Raw genomic sequence first — 18947 nt, 5'->3', positions numbered from 1 at the left:
TGCCATTGCACTCCAGCCTGGACAACAAAAGTGAAACTCTGTCTCAAAAAAAAAAAAAAGAGTGTTTAGCAAAAAATGATTTTATGTATGATATACCTTGGTTTAAATCCTGGCTTTTTAGTTTTAATTTTTTATTTTTTGAGACAGGTCTTGCTCTGTGGCCCAGGCTGGGGTGCAGTGATGTGATCTCTGCTCACTGCAACCTCCGCCTCCCAGGCTCAGGTGATTCTCCCACCTCAGCCACTTGAGTAGCTAGGACTAGAGGTGTGCTCCACTATGCCTGGCTAATTTTTCTATTTTTGGTAGAGACAGAGTTTCACCATGTTGCCCAGGCTGGTCTCAAACTCCTGGGCTTAAGCAATCCACCAGCTTCGGCCTCACAGTGTTGGGATTACAGGTGTGAGCCACCAAGCCCAGCCTGAATCCTGGCTTTTGAATGTACTAGTGTTTTGACCTTAGGCAAGTTACTTAACCTATCCGTAAAGTATTATGAGGCTAAAGTGAGTAATGATATGTAGGAAACATCTAGTTCATTGTCTGGTTTGTATATTCCCAAATAAATGTTATTATTTTAAATGGAAACTGTTGTTTAATTTAATAATTCATGTAATTCATGGCTTTTGAGAGCCTGCTCTACTCAAACCCCATTAAGAGCAGGCGGGAACATTGTGAATGAATGTTGGGCATATTATTTTGCAAGTGACTGAATTTGGCCTTGCCTATAATCAGGTTCAGCAAAAGTGGTATTTTCTTTCTTTCTTTTTTTTTTTTTAAATTGAGACAGAGTCTCGCCCTGATGGCCAGACTGGAGTGCAGTGGCGTGATCTCGGCTCACTGCATCTTCCGCCTCCTAGGTTCAAGCGATTCTTCCACCTCAGCCTCCCCTCCCAAGAAGCTGGCATCACAGGTACGTGTCACTATGCCTGACTAATTTTGTATTTTTAGTAGAGACGGGGTTTCACCATGTTGGTCAGGCTGGTCTTGAACTCCTGACCTCCGCCTGCCTTGGTCTCCCAAAGTTCTGGGATTACAGGCGTGAGCCACTGCACCTGGCCAAAAGTCGTATTTTCTGTTGCATTTGAGGTAAAAGAAATTGATGGGCTCGTTATTGCATTTGGCGTGGCTTTTTTTTTTTTTCTTTCCATGTTGTGTTTCTCCACTGACTGTCAAAAAAACAAACAAACAAACAAACAAACAAACAAAAAATGCTACATTCATGAATGCCACAAGAGAGATTCCCGATTCCCGAGTGCTACAGCAGACCAAGGTACGTTTTGGTATCTACAAAGTTTTTCATCTTCTGCTGATCTTGTTTATTAGAAATAAATATGTTACTCTCCTGTATTAAAATTTAACACAATATTGGCAAGCTAAATTTAATCAAATATTCTGCCCATTTTAAAATTCGCTTCCTAGCCTATCCATCCTTCCTTATTTTGTTGTTGTTGTTGTTCGATTTTGTTTTGTTGTATGCTTCTAGCAGCCTGAAGCCATAGTTTTTAGTTTCTGTCTATGGTGATAAGTGGAAAGGAGGGACGAGGAAGGGGCTTTACTGGCCCAGCCAGAAATAGAAACTAAGAACCCAGGACTATATTCTCTCCCTTGGACACCCAACATTATATAAAATTGATTCCTGCCCAGGCAGACTAAGAAGCATGGAAAGCTGGTGCTAAGAGTGTTATGAGATTTCCTAATAAATAGAAAAGCTCAAGGATTGACATTATAGAAAAAGGTTTCATTTTGAAATGTTTATAATGTACTTATCAAGTTAATAATAAGGTGTTTTTATTTTTTGTTTGTTTATTTTTTTCTTTGAAACAGAGTCTCACTCTGTCGCCCAGGCTGGAGTGCAGTGGCTTGATCTTGGCTCACTGCAAGCTCCACCTCTCGGGTTTACGCCATTCTCCTGCCTCAGCCTCCCGATTATCTGGCACTACAGGCGCCTGCCACCACGCCCAGCTAATTTTTTTTTTGTTTTTAGTAGGGACGGGGTTTCACCGTGTTAGCCAGGATGGTCTTGATCTCCTGACCTCGTGATCCACCCACCTTGGCCTCCCAAAGTGCTGGGATTACAGGCGTGAGCCACTGCGTCTGATCTTTTTTTTGTATTTTTAGTAGAGACGGAGTTTCACCATGTTGGCTAGGCTGGTCTCGAACTCATGACCTCAAGGCCTGCCTCGGCCTCTCAAAATGCTAGGATTACAGGCATGAGTCCCAATAAGGTTTTTAACAGGATACCAAAATAATCAACATTTATTTTAGAAGGTGACTTTCTTCGATGAGATGTCAATGTCTACTTTCTGTTATGTAGTATTATTTAGTGTTTCTTTTTTCTTTTTTTTCTAAGTCTGGGTCTCTGTCACCCAGGCTGGAGTACAGTGGTGTGATCTCGGGTCACTGCAACCTCCGCCTCCCAGGTTCAAGCAATTCTGTCACCTCAGCCTCCAGGGTAGCTGGAACTACAGGTGTGCATGCCTCGCTAAGTTTTGCATTTTTAGTAGTTGTTGGCCAGGCTGGTGTACTGTTTCTTTTATTGATTGAGATCTATATTTACATTGCATAAAAATCTCAGTTGCATTAAGTACGTTCACATTGTTATGCAACCATCACTATTATCTAGTTCCAGAACTTTGCTCTCACCCTAATAGAGCTTGTATATATGTCCCCACCAAATCTCATGTTGAATTGTAATTCCCAGTGTTTGAGGTGGGGTCTGGTGGGAGGTGTTTGGGTCATGGGGCAGATCCCTCATGGCATGGTGTTGTCCTCGCAGTAGTGAGTTAGTTCTCACGATCTCCTTACTCCATTCACCTACTTCTCCTAAAACTTTGAAATATGCTTGGAATTGAAAGTGTTTAGTTTGGTTTGAGGATAGTTATCTAAAAGTGACATACAGGGCTCCTGCTTTGCTCTTCCTTAGTGAATTTCCTATTTTATTACACAGTTTGCTAATACAGAGGACTTGAGTTTTGTTATTTCCATGGAAAACATTATTGAATCAAAATTTAACTAGAGATGTGTAGTTCAGGGAGGGGGAGTGGTTTTATAAGATGAATCTTGGATTTTAAATGGACTTAAAGCAAATGAATAAAAATTGTTTCATTAATTATGATGTCTAAAATAGTTCATGTTTTTGTGAATAAAAATTGATATAAAGTTTAAAGTGACAGGAGTAGATATAACTAATTGTATTTACAATTTCTTGGATGTAAAATAACATTTTTGAAAACTATTATACAATGACCTCACATACAGTGACCTCACTTAATCTATGTGAGGCTATACACAGTGGCTCATGCCTGTAATCTCAGCACTTTGGGAGGCTGAGGCAGGTGATTGCTTGAGCCCAGGGGCTTAAGACCAGCCTGGGAAACATGGTGAGATCCTGTCTCTACAAAAAATACAAAAATGAGCTGGGCATGGTGAGGCGCACCTTTGGTCCCAACTACTTGGGATGCTGAGGCAGGAGGATCACTTGAGCCCAGGAGGTTGAGGCTGCAATGAGCTGTGATCGTACCACTGCACTGCAGCCTGGGTGACAGAATGAGACCCTATCTCAAAAAAAAAAAAGAAAAAAGTCTATGTGGAAGACACCACGTTAATTGTGTTGGGTGGTTTAGAGATGTTTCTCTCTCCTTCACTGATGACACTGTGTCTCTGCTGCTGTAGCTCTCTGGTGATTATCAGCTCATCCTCTTACATTTGTTTTAACATATATTTATACACCCTTTGTAAATTTGTATAAGATAAAGTCATTGTAGTTAAAAAAAATTTGTTTTTTTTTTGAGACAGAATCTTGCTCCATTGACCAGGCTGAGTGCAATGACATCATCATTCATTAGTTAAATAAAAATAGCAGCCATCAACATTTTACCTGTTTTTTTTTTTTTTTTTTTTTGCAGTTTCTATACTACTTCTAGTTAGTACAGAAGGTTATCAACTGCAAACTTAATACTATGGCCAAAAAACCAAAATCAAAAAAGTCATTAAGACTCAATATTCAGGCCGGGCGCGGTGGCTCAAGCCTGTAATCCCAGCACTTTGGGAGGCCGAGACGGGCGGATCACGAGGTCAGGAGATCGAGACCATCCTGGCTAACACGGTGAAACCCCGTCTCTACTAAAAAAATACAAAAAACTAGCCGGGCGAGGTGGCGGGCGCCTGTAGTCCCAGCTACTCGGGAGGCTGAGGCAGGAGAATGGCGTAAACCCGGGAGGCGGAGCTTGCAGTGAGCTGAGATCCGGCCACTGCACTCCAGCCCGGGCGAAAGAGCGAGACTCCGTCTCAAAAAAAAAAAAAAAAAAAGACTCAATATTCAGACAATAATCTTGATTAAAACCCAGTGTTTCTCAGCTGGGTGTGGTAGCTCATACCTGTAATCCCAGCACTTTGGGAGGCCAAGGTAGGAAGACTGCTTGAGCCTAGGAGTTCAAAACCAGCCTAGGTGACATAGCAAAACTCTATCCCTACAAAAAATTTTAAAGATTAGCCAGGCATGGTGGTGTGCACCTGTAGTCCCAACTACTTGGGAGGCTGGTTTGGGAGGATCACATGAGCCCAGGAGGTCAAGGCTGCAGTGAGCCATGATTGTGCCAATGCACTCCAGACTGGATGACAAAGCAAGGCTGCCTCAGAAATAAGCAACAACAAAAGAAACCAATATTCCTCTGGCTCGAATGCAGCTACCTATATTTAGATATTCGCAAAGCGAAGTTGACAAAGTTATCCAACACAATAACAGAAATTATTTTAGGTACCAAAAAAATTGCAAAAATTACTGAGAATTATTATTATTATTATTATTATTATTATTATTTTTGAGAAAGAGTCTCACTCTTGTAACCCAGGCTAGAGTGCAGTGGTGTGATCTCGGCTCATTGCAACCTCCGCCTCCTGGGTTCAGGCGATTCTCCTGCCTCAGCCTCCCGAGTAGTTGGGATTACAGGCACCCATCGCCATGCCCAGCTAATTTTTGTATTTTTATTATTTATTTATTTATTTTTCAAATGGAGTTTCACTCTTCTTACCCAGGCTGGAGTGCAATGGCGCATTCTCGGCTCACTGCAACCTCCACCTCTTGGGTTTAAGCAATTCTCCTACCTCAGCCTCCCCAGTAGCTGGGATTACAGGCACCCACCACCACGCCTGGCTCATTCTTTTGTATTTTTAGTAGAGACAGGGTTTCACCCTGTTGGCCAGGCTAGTCTTGAACTCCTGACCTCAGGTGATCTGCCGCCTTGGCCTCCCAGAGTGCTCGGATTATAGACATGAGCCACCTCACCCAGCCACTTACTGAGAATTGTAAGTTAAAATTATGGAATTTAGTAGGCAATGTATTTAGTGTCCACAATGATACTGATATCTTTTTTTTTTTTTTTTTTTTGAGACGGAGTCTCGCTCTGTCGCCCAGGCTGGAGTGCAGTGGCCGGATCTCAGCTCACTACAAGCCCCGCCTCCCGGGTTTACGCCATTCTCCTGCCTCAGCCTCCCAAGTGGCTGGGACTACAGGCGCCCGCCACCTCGCCCAGCTAGTTTTTTTTGTATTTTTTAGTAGAGACGGAGTTTCACCACGTTAGCCAGGATGGTCTCGATCTCCTGACCTCGTGATCCGCCCGTCTCAGCCTCCCAAAGTGCTGGGATTATAGGCTTGAGCCACCGCGCCTGGCCGATACTGATATCTTAAAACCTGAGAAATTCACCTAACAAAAGAAGTCCCTTAATTTTACATTACTCTAAAAAAACAATTTGATCTCTTTAATAAGAATACAGATTAAAGGAATAAAGATTAATTTATCCTACAGAGCCAGAGTTCACTTCAAGCTTTAAGAAATAACTGATAATCGTCCAAACATAAAATTCAGACAGACTGACACCTTAAATGGGATATGAGTTTCATCTAGCATCAGAAATTACTCCAAAGGCATTATTTCTCTTAAGCACCCCTTCTGCTCTGAAATTCAATACTGCCAATGAAACCAATTGATTTAATTTCTTTGTAATGACTTCATAGGACAGGCACGGTGACTCACACCTGAAATCCTAACACTTCGGGAGGCTGAGGCAGGAGGATCACCTGAACCCACGAGTTCGAGACCAGCCTGCCAACATAGTGAGACCCTGTCTCTACAAAAAATAAAAAACGAGCTGGGCATGGTGGCATGCACCTGGTAGTTTCAGCTACTCAGGAGGCTGAGGCAGGAGGATCAATTGAGCCTAGGAGGTTGAGGTTGCAGTGAGCCATGATGATGTCGTTGCACTCAGCCTAGTGCACTCACACCATCGTTGAAGGGCTCAATGGTCCTTAAACCCTTTGATGCTGTTTTGGAAGGTTAACTTGCCAAAGGTCACATAGTTGGCAAATGACGAAGCTGAGATTAACACTAAGATCTGATTCCAGAGTAGTCTTTCTTAACTATATTGCTTTATGTGGAGTTTTGCAATTGCTATCTAGACAGAAAATCTCTAGCAAGGGAAAAAACTAATTTTTAATTAATTTTAATTTTTTAGTGTTTTGCTTCTTATATTGTTTTACTTTGTGAGCCATTGTGCCCAATTGGTTTCTTTTAAAAGACTAGTTAGCTTGTGCTTTAGGCCTCTTGGTTAATCTGAGGTATTTAATTAATATTTTTGAAATCCTAAGATTTACTGTGTCACTTCTGCAATATCTAAATTTTTCCTTATTTCTATTCTCTTTCTACAGTCCTTTCTATTATATCTAATCATCAAAACATTGTTCTTATTTTCTACTGCAGTCTAATTTTTAGTGTTATGCTGTTTCCAGATGCCATTTGGATCATTTTCAAAAAAATGAGTAATAATTCACAAGTAATGAATATTGTTCTTTTTACCATTCATTAAGAACAATTGTTAGTTGTCTTATTCTATTGTGAAGAATATCTGTCATTCCTGCTTAGAACCTGGGTTGATAGCAAGATATGAGGAAGCAGTAAGTGTGCACAAAACGATTTTGCTGGAGAAAGTATACATGATAAAGAATAATATGTTTTCTAAGGACAGAATGGAACTGATCACACAGGTTCTTTTTTTTTAAGCTTCAAAACTTCTTATCTCCCATAAAAGTACTTTTTCTTTTATAATATGCAACAATAATTTTCTATTTAGTTAATTAGTTTTAAAGCAAGTTTAAACTTATAATTTATAAAAAATCATATTTGCTCCCTATCATTGTTTTATAGCTGGGGCTATACTGACAAATAAGAAAAATAAAATTCCTTCCCTTGTGGAGGAGATAAACAATGAGACAAATACATTTCAGATGGAAATGAGGGCAATGGAAGAAAAGTAAAGCAGGATAAAAGCATGAAGGGTGACTGGGATCTGTTCAATCTTTAGATAGTGTAATACGGGAAACTGCTTTGAAAAGGTGACTTTTGAGCAGACACCTTAGTGTACTGAGGGAGTGAACCTTTCAATGTCTGGGGAAAGAATTCGGCTTCCTCTTCAGATGTACAAAATTACAAGATACTGCCATTCTTGTACTTGAAAACCTATAAAAGCCGGATAAGAAGTATGTTTTCTAAAAACCCATCGAAGAGCTGAGGATACAAGGGAACCTAAATGAACCAAACTCCAGAAATTAATCAAACTTTCATAGTAGAGAAGAAACCCGTGGTTGCTCTAGGATGGAATAATCAAAGGAATAGGAATCTACCATACATGAGGGGAAAGGAGAAACCAGCCACATTTTTTTTTTTTTTTGAGATGGAGTTTCACTCTTGTTGCCCAGGCTGGAGTGCAATGGTGCAATCTTGGCTCACCATAACCTCTGCCTCCCAGGTTCAAGCAATTCTCCTGCCTCAGCCTCCCGAGTAGCTAGGATTACAAGCGTGTGCCACCACGCCCAGCTAATTTTGTATTTTTAGTAGAGACGGGGTTTCTCCATGTTGGTTAGGCTGGTTTGGAACTCCCGACCTCAGGTGATCTGCCTGCCTTAGCCTCCCAAAGTGCTGGGATTGCAGGCATGAACCACCATGCCTGGCCACATTTTTTTAAATCAGATTTTTAATGGCCACATATGGGCTGGTATGACAGGTTAGGATCCTGAGAAGCCCTTGCAACTCTTGCACCAAAGAGCAAGTATGCACCCACGCTCCAGCTCCTACCCACTGATGTTCACTGAACGTTCAGGAGTAGTAAGCCAAAAGCCTGGGCCAGTGACGGACTGGCGTAGATACTACCTGAGGCATTTGAACCTCTCCCAAGTATAGGGCAACCACCCTCAGAAGGCAGGATTGCTGAGAGAAATCCAGCAGAGGCACTCCAGGCTTTCAGTTCTGGAATGCTGCAGGCAGGGGAAGAGCTGGAGGTAACTCTGACCCCACACTCTGGTAGTTTTCAGCTACCAAGGACTGGGGACAGGGCAGAAGAGGTGAGTGAAACTGCTCTAATTCATTTCAGGCCTTCACAGAATGTAAGGAAGCTGCCCTCCAGAAGGCTGACTGGGGAGGAGGAGCAGGGCTGCATGAGGGCACTTGAGCTTCAGAAAGCAAGGTGTGCGACTGGAGAGCAAGGAGAATCTAGCAAACCAAACTCTAACCGTTGTGCTTAATACAGAGATAGAGCTCCTACAGTTTTTTTTTCTTTCTTTTTTAAAATATAAACTTGAATTTTTGAAATAGTTTCAGATTTAAAGAAAAATTGCCAAGATAGTATAGAGAGTTCCCATAAATCCTGCCTCTAGTTTTTCCTATTTTTAACACCTTATCAGTATGGTGTATTTGTTATAATTAATGAACTAATACTGATATATTTTCATTAACTAATTATTACTGATATAATTCCAAACTTTATTTACCTAATGTTTTGGGATCCCATTTAGTTGTCACATCTCCTTAGGGTCCTCTTGGCTTTGGCAGTTTCTTAGACTTGAGTTTCTCATCTCTTGTTTTTGATGACTGACAGTTTTGAGGAGTATTGTTCAGGTATTTTGTAGAATGCCCTTCTATTGGTGTCTGTTTGGTATTTTTAACATTGTTACAGTGAGGTTTTGTATTTTGGGGACGAAGAACATGCAGGTTAAGTACAATTTTCTTTCCTTTTTTTGAGACAGTATCTCACTCTGTCACCCAGGCTGGAGTGCAGTGGTATGATGACAGCTCACTACAGCCTTGAATTCCTGGGCTCAAGTGATCCTCCCTTCTCAGCTTCCTGAGTAGCTGGGACTACAGATGCATGCCACCACACCTGGCTAATTTTTTTTTTTTTTTTTTTTTTTAATAGAGACGGAGTCTCACTGTATTGCCTAGGCTGGTCTTGAACTTCTGGGCTCTTGCAATCCTCCCACTTCAGCCTCCCAAGTAGTTGGGACTACAGACATGTGCCACTATGCCTGGCAGTACCATTTTCATCACATTGTATTAAGGGGACATACTGTCAATATGACTAATCAGTGTTGATATTGACCTTGATCATCTGGTTGAGGTAGTGTTTGTGTATTTCTTTTTCTTTTTTTTGAGATGGAGTCTCGCTCTGTCGCCCAGGCTGGAGTGCAGTGGCACGATCTCGGCCACTGCAAGCTCTGCCTCCCGGGTTCACACCTTTCTCCTGCCTCAGCCTCCTGAGTAGCTGGGACTACAGTTGCCCACCACCATGCCCGGCTAATTTTTGGTATTTTTAGTAGAGACGGGGTTTCACCATGTTAGACAGGATGGTCTCAATCTCCTGACCTCGTAATCCGCCCACCTTGGCCTCCCAAAGTGCTGGGATTACAGGCATGAGCCACCACTCCCGGCAGTGTTTGTGTATTTCTTTACTACAAAGTTACTCTTTTTTCTCCTCTGTTTACATACTGTACTCTTTGGAAGGAAGTTACACATGCGCAGCCTACACTTAAGGCATGGAGAGTTATGATACCTCTCCTCAAGGGCAAAGTGTCTATATAAATTATTTAGATTTCTTCTGCATGGGAGATTTGTCTCTTCTTCATTTATGTATCCATTCAATGTTTTAAACATTAGTATGGACTTATGGATATTTTATAGCTTGGGTTAAAAATCTTATTATTGCTTTATTTATTTTATTGGTCAAGTTGTTCCAGCTTTGGCCACTGGGAGCTCTTTCAATTGGTATGACTTTTTGCTATACCACTGTGAGTGTATGTGTGTGTACATGTGTTTGCACTTTCTCACTTTCTGGCACTACAAGATGCTCTAGTATATTTAGAGACTAAAGCATATAGTATATGCTTTATCTAGTATATTTTTCTGTCTCAATCCTAGAATTAGCCATTTCTCCATGGAGCCTTGGTTCCTTTTACTGGAGAATGGAGAAACCAAGATATAGGTGCTAGGTGTACATGTTGCTACTGGGGTATTGTTGCGCGTAGGCCAACTCAGCTGACAGAGCCAGAAAATATATGTATTTATACTACCCTGTATATATCTACATATCTATAAATATTTCTATATGTGTCCATCTGTATCTATATTAAACTAAGCATGAGTTTATATTGATGTATTCAGTTCCAGTTGAATCACTACATGGATGATTCTAACCTCCTGCTCTTGCTTATCTGAAAACTCCTGCTCCAATAGTGAGAAATCTGTCTCCTACCATCAGCCACCCATTTACTTAATCATTCTACTCTGGTATACATGTAAGGTACTCCCACAGTTTTAAAAATTGGTGGCTTAACTGTGAAGCACAAGCAGGTCTCTGTAATTTTACCTAGGCTTGGATCCTAGACCTGCTCAAGTGAAAGGCTTGATCTCACTGCTTAAATATTTGAAGCCAGTGATTAACTGTCAAATTAAAGCTGCGTCATAGCCCACACCCAGCTCAGTTACATGTTAGATTGACTCAGACTCCCTTCTAGTGTCCTGACAGAAAATGGTCATGTCTTTTTCTGGAAGTAAAATATTACTTAATTTAATAATTAATCTATTTTTATATAAAATGGTGTGTAATAAAAAGTTACAAGACACAAGAAAAGCAAGAAAATGTGACCAAAGGTCAAGAGAAGAAATAGTCAGTAGAAGAAGACCCAGAGATGACCCAGATTTTTCAGAATTATCAGACAGGGATTTAAAGATAATTATGAAAAAAATGCTAGATGATTGAATGATAAAGGTTAACAATATGCTTGAAAAGGTGGGGATTTCTGTAGAGTGATGGAAATTATGCCAAAGAACCAAGTTGAAATTCTATTAAATAGAAATGAAAAATATACTAGCAGAGGCCAGGGAAAACAAAAAAAGGAAAGAAAAGAAAATGAAAGGGAAGGGAGGGGAGGGAAGGGAGAAAGAAAAATATACTAGCAAAAATGAATTCATTACATGGGCTTAACAGTTTATGGACATAGCAAAAGAAAGAATCAGTGAATGTGAAGACAGATTGGAAAGAGAAAAGACAGAAAAAGTCAGGGAGGGGTAGAAAAGAGATATCAGATCTGTGGGATATCAGATGGTCTAACATATATGTAATTGGAGTTTCAAAAGGAGAGAAGAGAATGTGGCAGAAGACATATTTGAAGAGACAATGCTCAGGAACTTCTAAAACTGATGAAGTCATCAATTTGCAAATGCAAGAAGTTCAGCAAATCCCAAGGAAGTTAAATACAAAACAAAAATAAGCTGACAAATTTAAAAATCCCATATGTAGGCATATCATAATCAAACTGCTGAAAATTGAAGATGGAAGAGATCTTACAAGCAACAGGAGAGCAACAGGAGAATAAAAGACACATTAGTTATGTGAGAATGGCAACATGGGTTATGGCTAATCCATGTTTTTGAACCAGAACAAAATGGAGTCTTAGCTGAGCATGGTGGCACGTGCTTGAACCCAGAAGTTCGAGTCCAGCTTGGGTAACATAGTGAGACCTCTTCTCTATTTAAAAAAGAAAAGAAGGCCAGGTACAGTGGCTCACACCTCTCATCCCAGAACTTTGGGAGGCTGAGGTGGGCGGATCACAAGGTCAAGAGGTTGACACCATCCTGGCCAACATGGTGAAACCCCGTCTCTACTAAAAATACAAAAATTAACTGGGTGTGGTGATGCACGCCTGTAGTCCCAGCTGCTCAGGAGGATGAGACAGGACAATCACTTGAACCCTGGAGGTGGAAGTTGCAGTGAGCTGAGATCACGCCACTGCACTCCCACCTGGTGACAGAGTTAGACTCCATCTCAAAAAAAATGAAAGAAAAAAAAAGAAAAAATGGAACGTTGAAGATAATGAGATGATATCCATAAAGTGCTGAAAGAAAAAAAAAAAAAACCTGTTAACCTAGATTTCTATAACCAGCAGAAATAGTCTTCAAAAATAATGGCAAAATAAAGACTTTTTGGACACATCAAAAAGGGAAAGAATTTGTTTCCGGCAGACCTGGACTATCAAAAAACATTAAAACATACACATTAACAAGATGTGACCAGGTGCAGTGGCTCACGCCTGTAATCCCAGCACTTTGGGAGGCCAAGGCGGGTGGATCACAAGGTCAGGAGATCGAGACCATCCTGGCTAACATGGTGAAACCCTGTCTCTACTAAAAATACAAAAAAAAAAAAAAATTAGCCGGGTGTGGTGGTGAGCACCTGTAGTCCCAGCTACTTGGAAGGCTGAGGCAGGAGAATGGCGTGAACCCAGGAGATGGAGCTTGCAGTGAGCCGAGATCCTGCCACTGCACTCCAGCCTGGGCAACAGAGCAAGACTCTGTCTCAAAAAAAAAGAAAGAAAAAAAAACAAGATGTGGGTTTTACAGCATATATGTGATTATACAACCATGAGAGAACAAAAAGGAGGAGATGGAATTATACTGTCTTACATTTCTTACTCTGTGAAAGGAGGCTGTAGTAACTTTAGGATGCATATGTAATCTCTAGAACAAGCACCTAAAACACGAACAGGGATACCATAGGGATTAACTACTGTGAAAATCATTCTCCTATTGTAAACAGCTAGAACACCAGACAAAAATACATGAAACAACTGTTTTCAGACATTGGACAAGAGAACAGGCAGCATGGGATAGTGATCCCTGAGATAAGGGAAATAACTGATATGAACCCAACAGGGGTTCCTATAGGCAGTTTCCAGATTGTAGCACAGAATAGGAGAATCCAAATAGAGGCCAGGAGAGTTTGGAGAAGTCAAGGCAACTAGAATTTGTGGGGCAGAAAACTAGGATAAAAGGAACTACACAGAAATCTATAGAAGTAAGAGGATCTTTGATTGGACACTCATCTGCACATGCAAAGTGTGGAAGTCCACAATGCTGGAGAAAGTCACACTGGAAATCAGAACACTGAACAATTCCAGGAGCTCACACAGAGCTGGGAATAGTTTATGTTTCCATTAGGCATAGTGGAGAGACTGTTTCATACATAAGACATTGGCTAGAGTCCTCATAGTGGGGTTAAATTAGCTATAGTCTAAAGGCCTTTCTAAACCTACCCTAAGCTTCAAGGCAGGTTTTTGAAAGGACCAGGCTGATTCTAAGTAACTCAATTATATGCCAAAACTAAACTCTTTTAAAGAATACAATAAAAGCCAGCACCTAACAATTAAAATATTCAGCATTAATAATATATTAATAAAAGATTACTAGGCATACAAATAAAAATCAGGAAAATGACCCATAACCAGGAGAAAAATCAATAGAAAGAAACCTAGAAATGTGGAATTATTAGAAATAATTTTGATGATTGAATTATCAGCCAAAGATGTTAATACAAGTATTATAATGACTAGTAGATGAATGATAGATAGATAAAAAGACGCAAGCTGGATGTGGTGACTCACGCCTGCAGACATGAGGGTGGGCAGATCAGCCTCAATCATACCTAGGTCTGTGATAATAAAATTGGTGCCAGTCATGGTGGCTCATGCCTGGAATCCTAACACTTTGGGATGTTGAGGCCTGGAGTTTGAGACCAGCCTGGGCAACATAATGATACCCCTATCTCTACAAAAATTAAAAAATAGAAATATAAAAAGTTAGCCAGGCGTGGTGGCACTTGTCTGTAAACCCGCTTACTTGGGAGTCCGAGGTGGGAGGATTGCTTGAGCTCAGGAGGTCAAAGCTGCAGTGAGCCATAACTGTACTCTACCCAGGGTGATAAAGCATGATGGGAGATCCTGTCTCAAAACAAAACCAAAAAAAGGCCAGGCACAGTGACTCATACTTGTAATCCCCGCATTTTGGGAGGTCAAGGTAGGATGATCGCTTGAGCCCAGAAATTAGAGACAATCCTGGGCAACATAGTGAGACCCTGTCTCTCAAAATTTAAAAAGGCAGCCATGGCATGGGCCTGTAGTCCTGTCTACTCAGGTGGCTGAGGTGGGAGGATCGCTTGAGCTTGGGAGGTTGAGGCTGCAGTGAACTGTGTTTGTGCCACTGCACTCCAGCATGGGAGACAGAGCAAGATCCTTTCTCAATAATAAAAAACAAATAAACCAATGTTACAATTAGAAGAAATAAATTCTGGGTTTTTTTTTTTTTTTTTGAGATGGAGTTTCACCCTTGTTGCCTGTGCTGGAGTGCAACGGCATAGTCTTGGTTCACTGCAGCCTCCACCTCCTGGGGTTCAAGGTGATTCTTTTCCCTCAGCCTTCCAAGTAGCTGGGATTATAGGCGTGTGCCTCCACACCCAGCTAATTTTTGTATTTTTAGTAGAGATGGGGTTTTACCATGTTGGCCAGGCTGGTCTCGAACTCCTAACCTCAGGTGATTCATCTGCCTCGGCCTCCCAAAGTGTTGTGATTACAGGTGTGAGCCACCGCACCTGGCCAGTTCTGGTGTTCTGTTGCACAGTGGGGTGAGTACAGTTAAGAGTAAAATATTATTACAAAATAGCTGGAAGAGGGGCTTTTGAATGTTCTTCCACAAATGAGAAATGCAGGAAGTGATGGATACACTAACTGCTCTGACTGGATCATTATGCAACATGGACATGTATCAAAACATCGAATTGTGACCGGGCGTGGCGGCTCACACCTGTAATCCCAGCACTTTGGGAGTCTGAGGTGGGTGGATCACCTGACGTCAGGAGTTCAAGACCAGCCTGGCCAACATGACAAAACTCCATCTCTACTAAAAATACAAAAATTAGCTGGGTGTGGTGGTGCATGCCTGTAATCCCAGCTACTTGGGAGGCTGAGGTGGGAGAATTGCTTGAACCCAGGAGGGAGAGGTTGTGGTGAGCTGAGATTGTGCCATCGCACTCCAGCCTGGGCAACAGAGCAAGACTCCATCTCAAAAAAAATAATAATAAAATGTACCCCATAAATATGTACAATTACAATATGTCAGTTTAAAACATGAATTTTTAAAAAAATTCTCTTGTACTTACCAGCTGAATAAAAAATAAATTTTTGGGCCGGGCGTGGTGGCATGTACTTTGGGAGGGCCGAGGTGGGCGGATCATGAGTTTAGGAGATCAAGACCATCCTGGCTAACATGGTGAAACCCCGCCTCTACTAAAAATATGAAAATTAGCCGGGCGTGGTGGCGTGCGCCTCTAGTCCCAGCTACTTGAGAGGCTGAGGCAGGAGAATCGCTTGAACCCAGGAGGCGGAGGTTGCAGTGAGCCAAGATTATGCCATTGCCCTCCAGCCTGGGCGACAGAGTGAGACTCTGTCTCAATAAATAAATAAATAAATAAATAAATAAATAAATAAATAAATAAAAATTTTTAAAAGGAGAGAAGTCTTCTTAAAAACCAGTTATTTACCCCATCATTAAATTATAATGAACTTTCTCATGGGAATTCTTTGATAAGGAAGCTCCTTTACACTGAAGTTTTATTCTTTTCATACCTCTTTAGATAAGTCAGTGTTTTGGGAGCATATGTCATATGACTCAATGGCAATGTTCTAACTTGGATTCTAGCTCCACGTTGTGCAAAGACAAAAACCAGAGAGTCAGTGTGGTAGTTAAGAACTTATGTTCTGCTGTTTGATTTTCCGCATTCCAGTCCTCCCTCCACTGCCTGCAGTCTTCCTGACCTGGAGCAAGTTCCTTTTGTAAACTCTGTGTTCTAGGGGGATAGTGGTGGAAGAAGGATGGTGATTTGAGCCAGGCAGTAGCCGGTGGAGTTGGAGAAAAGTGGTCAAACCCTGAATGAACATTAAAGGTAGGACCAAAAGGATTTGATGAGAAATTGAAAGTAGAGCATGGGGAAAAAGAAAGATATCTGTGATGATGCCAAGGTTTTTGGCCTGGGAAAGTGGGATAGCGGAGTTGTTATTTGCTGAGTGTGACTTTTCACAAAGGAATGTCAGGGCGTAAGTAGCAAAGCTTTTTTTTTTTTTTTTTTTAAATTTTTCCTGACCGTGTTTGTTTTGTTTTTCATCTTTCGTTCCCACGAAAGATGGGTGGAGATGAAAGCAAGCACAGGGGTTGGCAGGATGGTTACTTGTTTTAAAGTTCAGTCTTTTTTATTTTTACTTTTTTTTTTTTTGAGACAGTGTCTCACTCTGTCATCCAGGCTGGAGTGCAGTGGCACAATCACGGCTCACTGTAGCCTTGACCTCCCGGGCTCAGGTGATCCTTTCACTTCAACCTCCTGAGTAGCTGAGACTATGGGCACGTGCCACCCTACCCAGCAATTTTTTATTTTCTTATTTTTTTGTAGCAACGTGGTCTCACCATGTTGCCTAGGCTGGTCTCGAACTACTGAGCTGAAGCCTTCCATCTGCCTCAGCCTCCCAAAGTAAAGCACTGTAATTACAAGCTTGAGCCACTGTGCGAGGCCCAATTCTGGCCTTTTGATGTTGCATGGTGGGGGTGGGGAGGTGAAGTGTGATATTTTAGGAATTTGAGGATTTCTACTTCGACCTTAGGCGTGACATTGGACAAAAGACATCTGGGCTGAGACATTCTCTAGTAATGCTGGATCCAAAAAACTCTTACCCCATTGTCTCGTAGCTTCATTATACAGACCTGGCAGCCATGATCCTCTTTTTTTCCCCCTTAGTTGCCAAACATGGGTTCTCTGTCTTACCTCATTTGAGTCTTTCCTCAGTCTTGAGAGTCGCAAATGCCTATCATAATTTTTAGACAAAATTCAACCTTATTTCAGTTAGTATTTCATTGTTATTTAAATTTTTTAACAGGAAAACTGAGCGATGTTTCCCTTTACCTGTTAGTCCTGTTATAATATTTTAGATAAAATGTGTTAGAAGGCACATTCTTCATTAATAGAATATTTAATCATGAGTTTATGTGGTTCTTAACTAGGAATACCATATAGTCTATCTCCAACCCTTTGAGAAGGAAAAGAGATACTGACTAAACAGGACACCAGAAAAGCATGCTTAAACTAGGACTGTTCTGGACAAATAAGAAGGCATGTTCACCTTATTCTTTTTTTTTTTTTTTTTTTTTGGTGACGGAGTCTCGCTCTGTCGCCCAGGCTGGAGTACAGTGACACGATCTCGGCTCACTGGAAACTCCGCCTCCTGGGTTCATGCGATTCTTCTGCCTCAGCCTCCTGAGTAGCTGGGACTACAGGCGCCTGCCACCATGCCTGTCTAATTTTTTGTGTATTTTTGTAAAGACGGGGTTTCACCATGTTAGCCAGGATGGTCTCGATCTCCTGACCTCGTGATCTGCCCGCCTCGACCTCCCAGCATTTAGTAATTCTTAAAAGAGTTCAGCATGACTATACACAGTACATGGGTTATTAGTACTGTGTTGTTAAGACAAATGAACTATGATAGCAAATTGAATTTGGTTCAATCAGGTCAAAGAATAAAAGGATGATTTTTTTTTTTTTAACCACCAGCAAAGAATAGTATAATGAACCCCATGCAGCTGTCACTTAACTTCAATAATTTCAAGTTTGAGTAAGTTGCAGAGTAGGGATTTGAACCCACATCTCTCTTGTTCCAAATCCTTTGCTTTTAATTACAATCCCATGTGACTTCTTTGTCATTTGATGCTATTGAGCAACTTTATGATTTCTTGGTGTTTTTGGTAAAATAGACATGAAAAGGCATTACTGCAGGGAGTTTTTTCCCTCCCTGGTAATAAGAGGGAAAAAGCACTCTCTTTTAGTGATACATGTTTTGTAATAAGCATTTTTTTTAGTTGCAGTGTTCTGCAAAGACAAAACCTGCTGATACAGTTCATCCTGTTTTAGAAATCTTTGACCCATTCATCAGACTCTGACCACTCTAAAGATAAAGGATTATGGTTATATTGGTCTTTCTGACTGAAGTGGCCTTCTGCAGATTGAGAAATTGTATAATTATTAACTGCGGTAATGGATATGTACTTGCAAGTTTCCTCTGATATCTTAATGAGCTTTAACCCTCTGAGTACACCTAAAACATATCCTAGAATCATTGAAATTAATCAGTTGTCCATAACTTTTCTGTCTATATAATTTGGCTGTCATAGATATTTTGTTTTCCCCTGTCCTTACCAGTCTTCATCCTCCTACTCACATACTCACAACTCCTATAAATTGGAGTATTTAGTAGCAGTAGCCTTTGGTATAAACACTTTTTAAAAATTCACTGTTTTTTGAATTAATAGGGCCACTTTCTACTCAAGTTTTTTTTTTTTTTGAGGGGGTGTGGGGAAGGTAGAGTAACAGTTCCACACTTACAAGGGTATTTGTTTAGACCAAGCTTGTTCAACCCACAGCCCACGGGGCTGCATGCGGTCCAGGATGGCTTTAAATGCAACCCAACATGAGTTTGTAAACTTTCTTAAAACATTATGAGTTTTTTTGAGATATTTTTGAGACAGAGTCTCGTTCTGTTGTCCAGGCTGGAGTGCAGTGGCCCGATCTTGGCTCACTGCAACCACTACCTCCTGGGTTCAAGCGATTCTTCTGCCTCAGCCTCTGGAGTAGCTGGGATTACAGGTGAGCGCCACCACTCCTAGCTAATTTTTGTATTTTTAGTAGAGATGGGGTTTTACCATGTTGACCAGGCTGGTTTCAAACTTCTGACCTCGAGTGATCTGCCTACCTCGGCC

At 41.1% G+C, this 18947-nt stretch overlaps 1 protein-coding gene across 11 annotated transcripts in view; it reads left to right on the top strand.

The window, feature by feature from the left end:
- Window positions 1–18947, top strand: part of SHLD2 (shieldin complex subunit 2) — an 81274-nt gene that overhangs the window by 24137 nt on the left and 38190 nt on the right. For 2 of the 11 annotated variants that reach the window (XM_030940129.1, XM_030940119.1), the window contains exons 1-2: window positions 782–907; window positions 15934–16092. The exons of 2 other annotated variants lie outside the window; for them this stretch is intronic. In XM_030940129.1, coding sequence (XP_030795989.1) covers window positions 16080–16092 — 13 coding nt within the window. In that variant the 5' untranslated portion in view covers window positions 782–907; window positions 15934–16079. Of the gene's footprint in view, window positions 1–781; window positions 908–1230; window positions 1268–2445; window positions 2466–15933; window positions 16093–18947 lie in introns of those variants that run through there. 7 more of the 11 variants (XM_030940126.1, XM_030940125.1, XM_030940120.1 and 4 more) reach the window with 7 other exon arrangements.

The sequence above is a fragment of the Rhinopithecus roxellana genome, chromosome 11, assembly GCF_007565055.1.
Source record: "Rhinopithecus roxellana isolate Shanxi Qingling chromosome 11, ASM756505v1, whole genome shotgun sequence".
NCBI classification, from domain to species: Eukaryota; Metazoa; Chordata; class Mammalia; order Primates; family Cercopithecidae; genus Rhinopithecus; species Rhinopithecus roxellana.
This window is presented reverse-complemented; position numbering and strand designations above follow the sequence as displayed.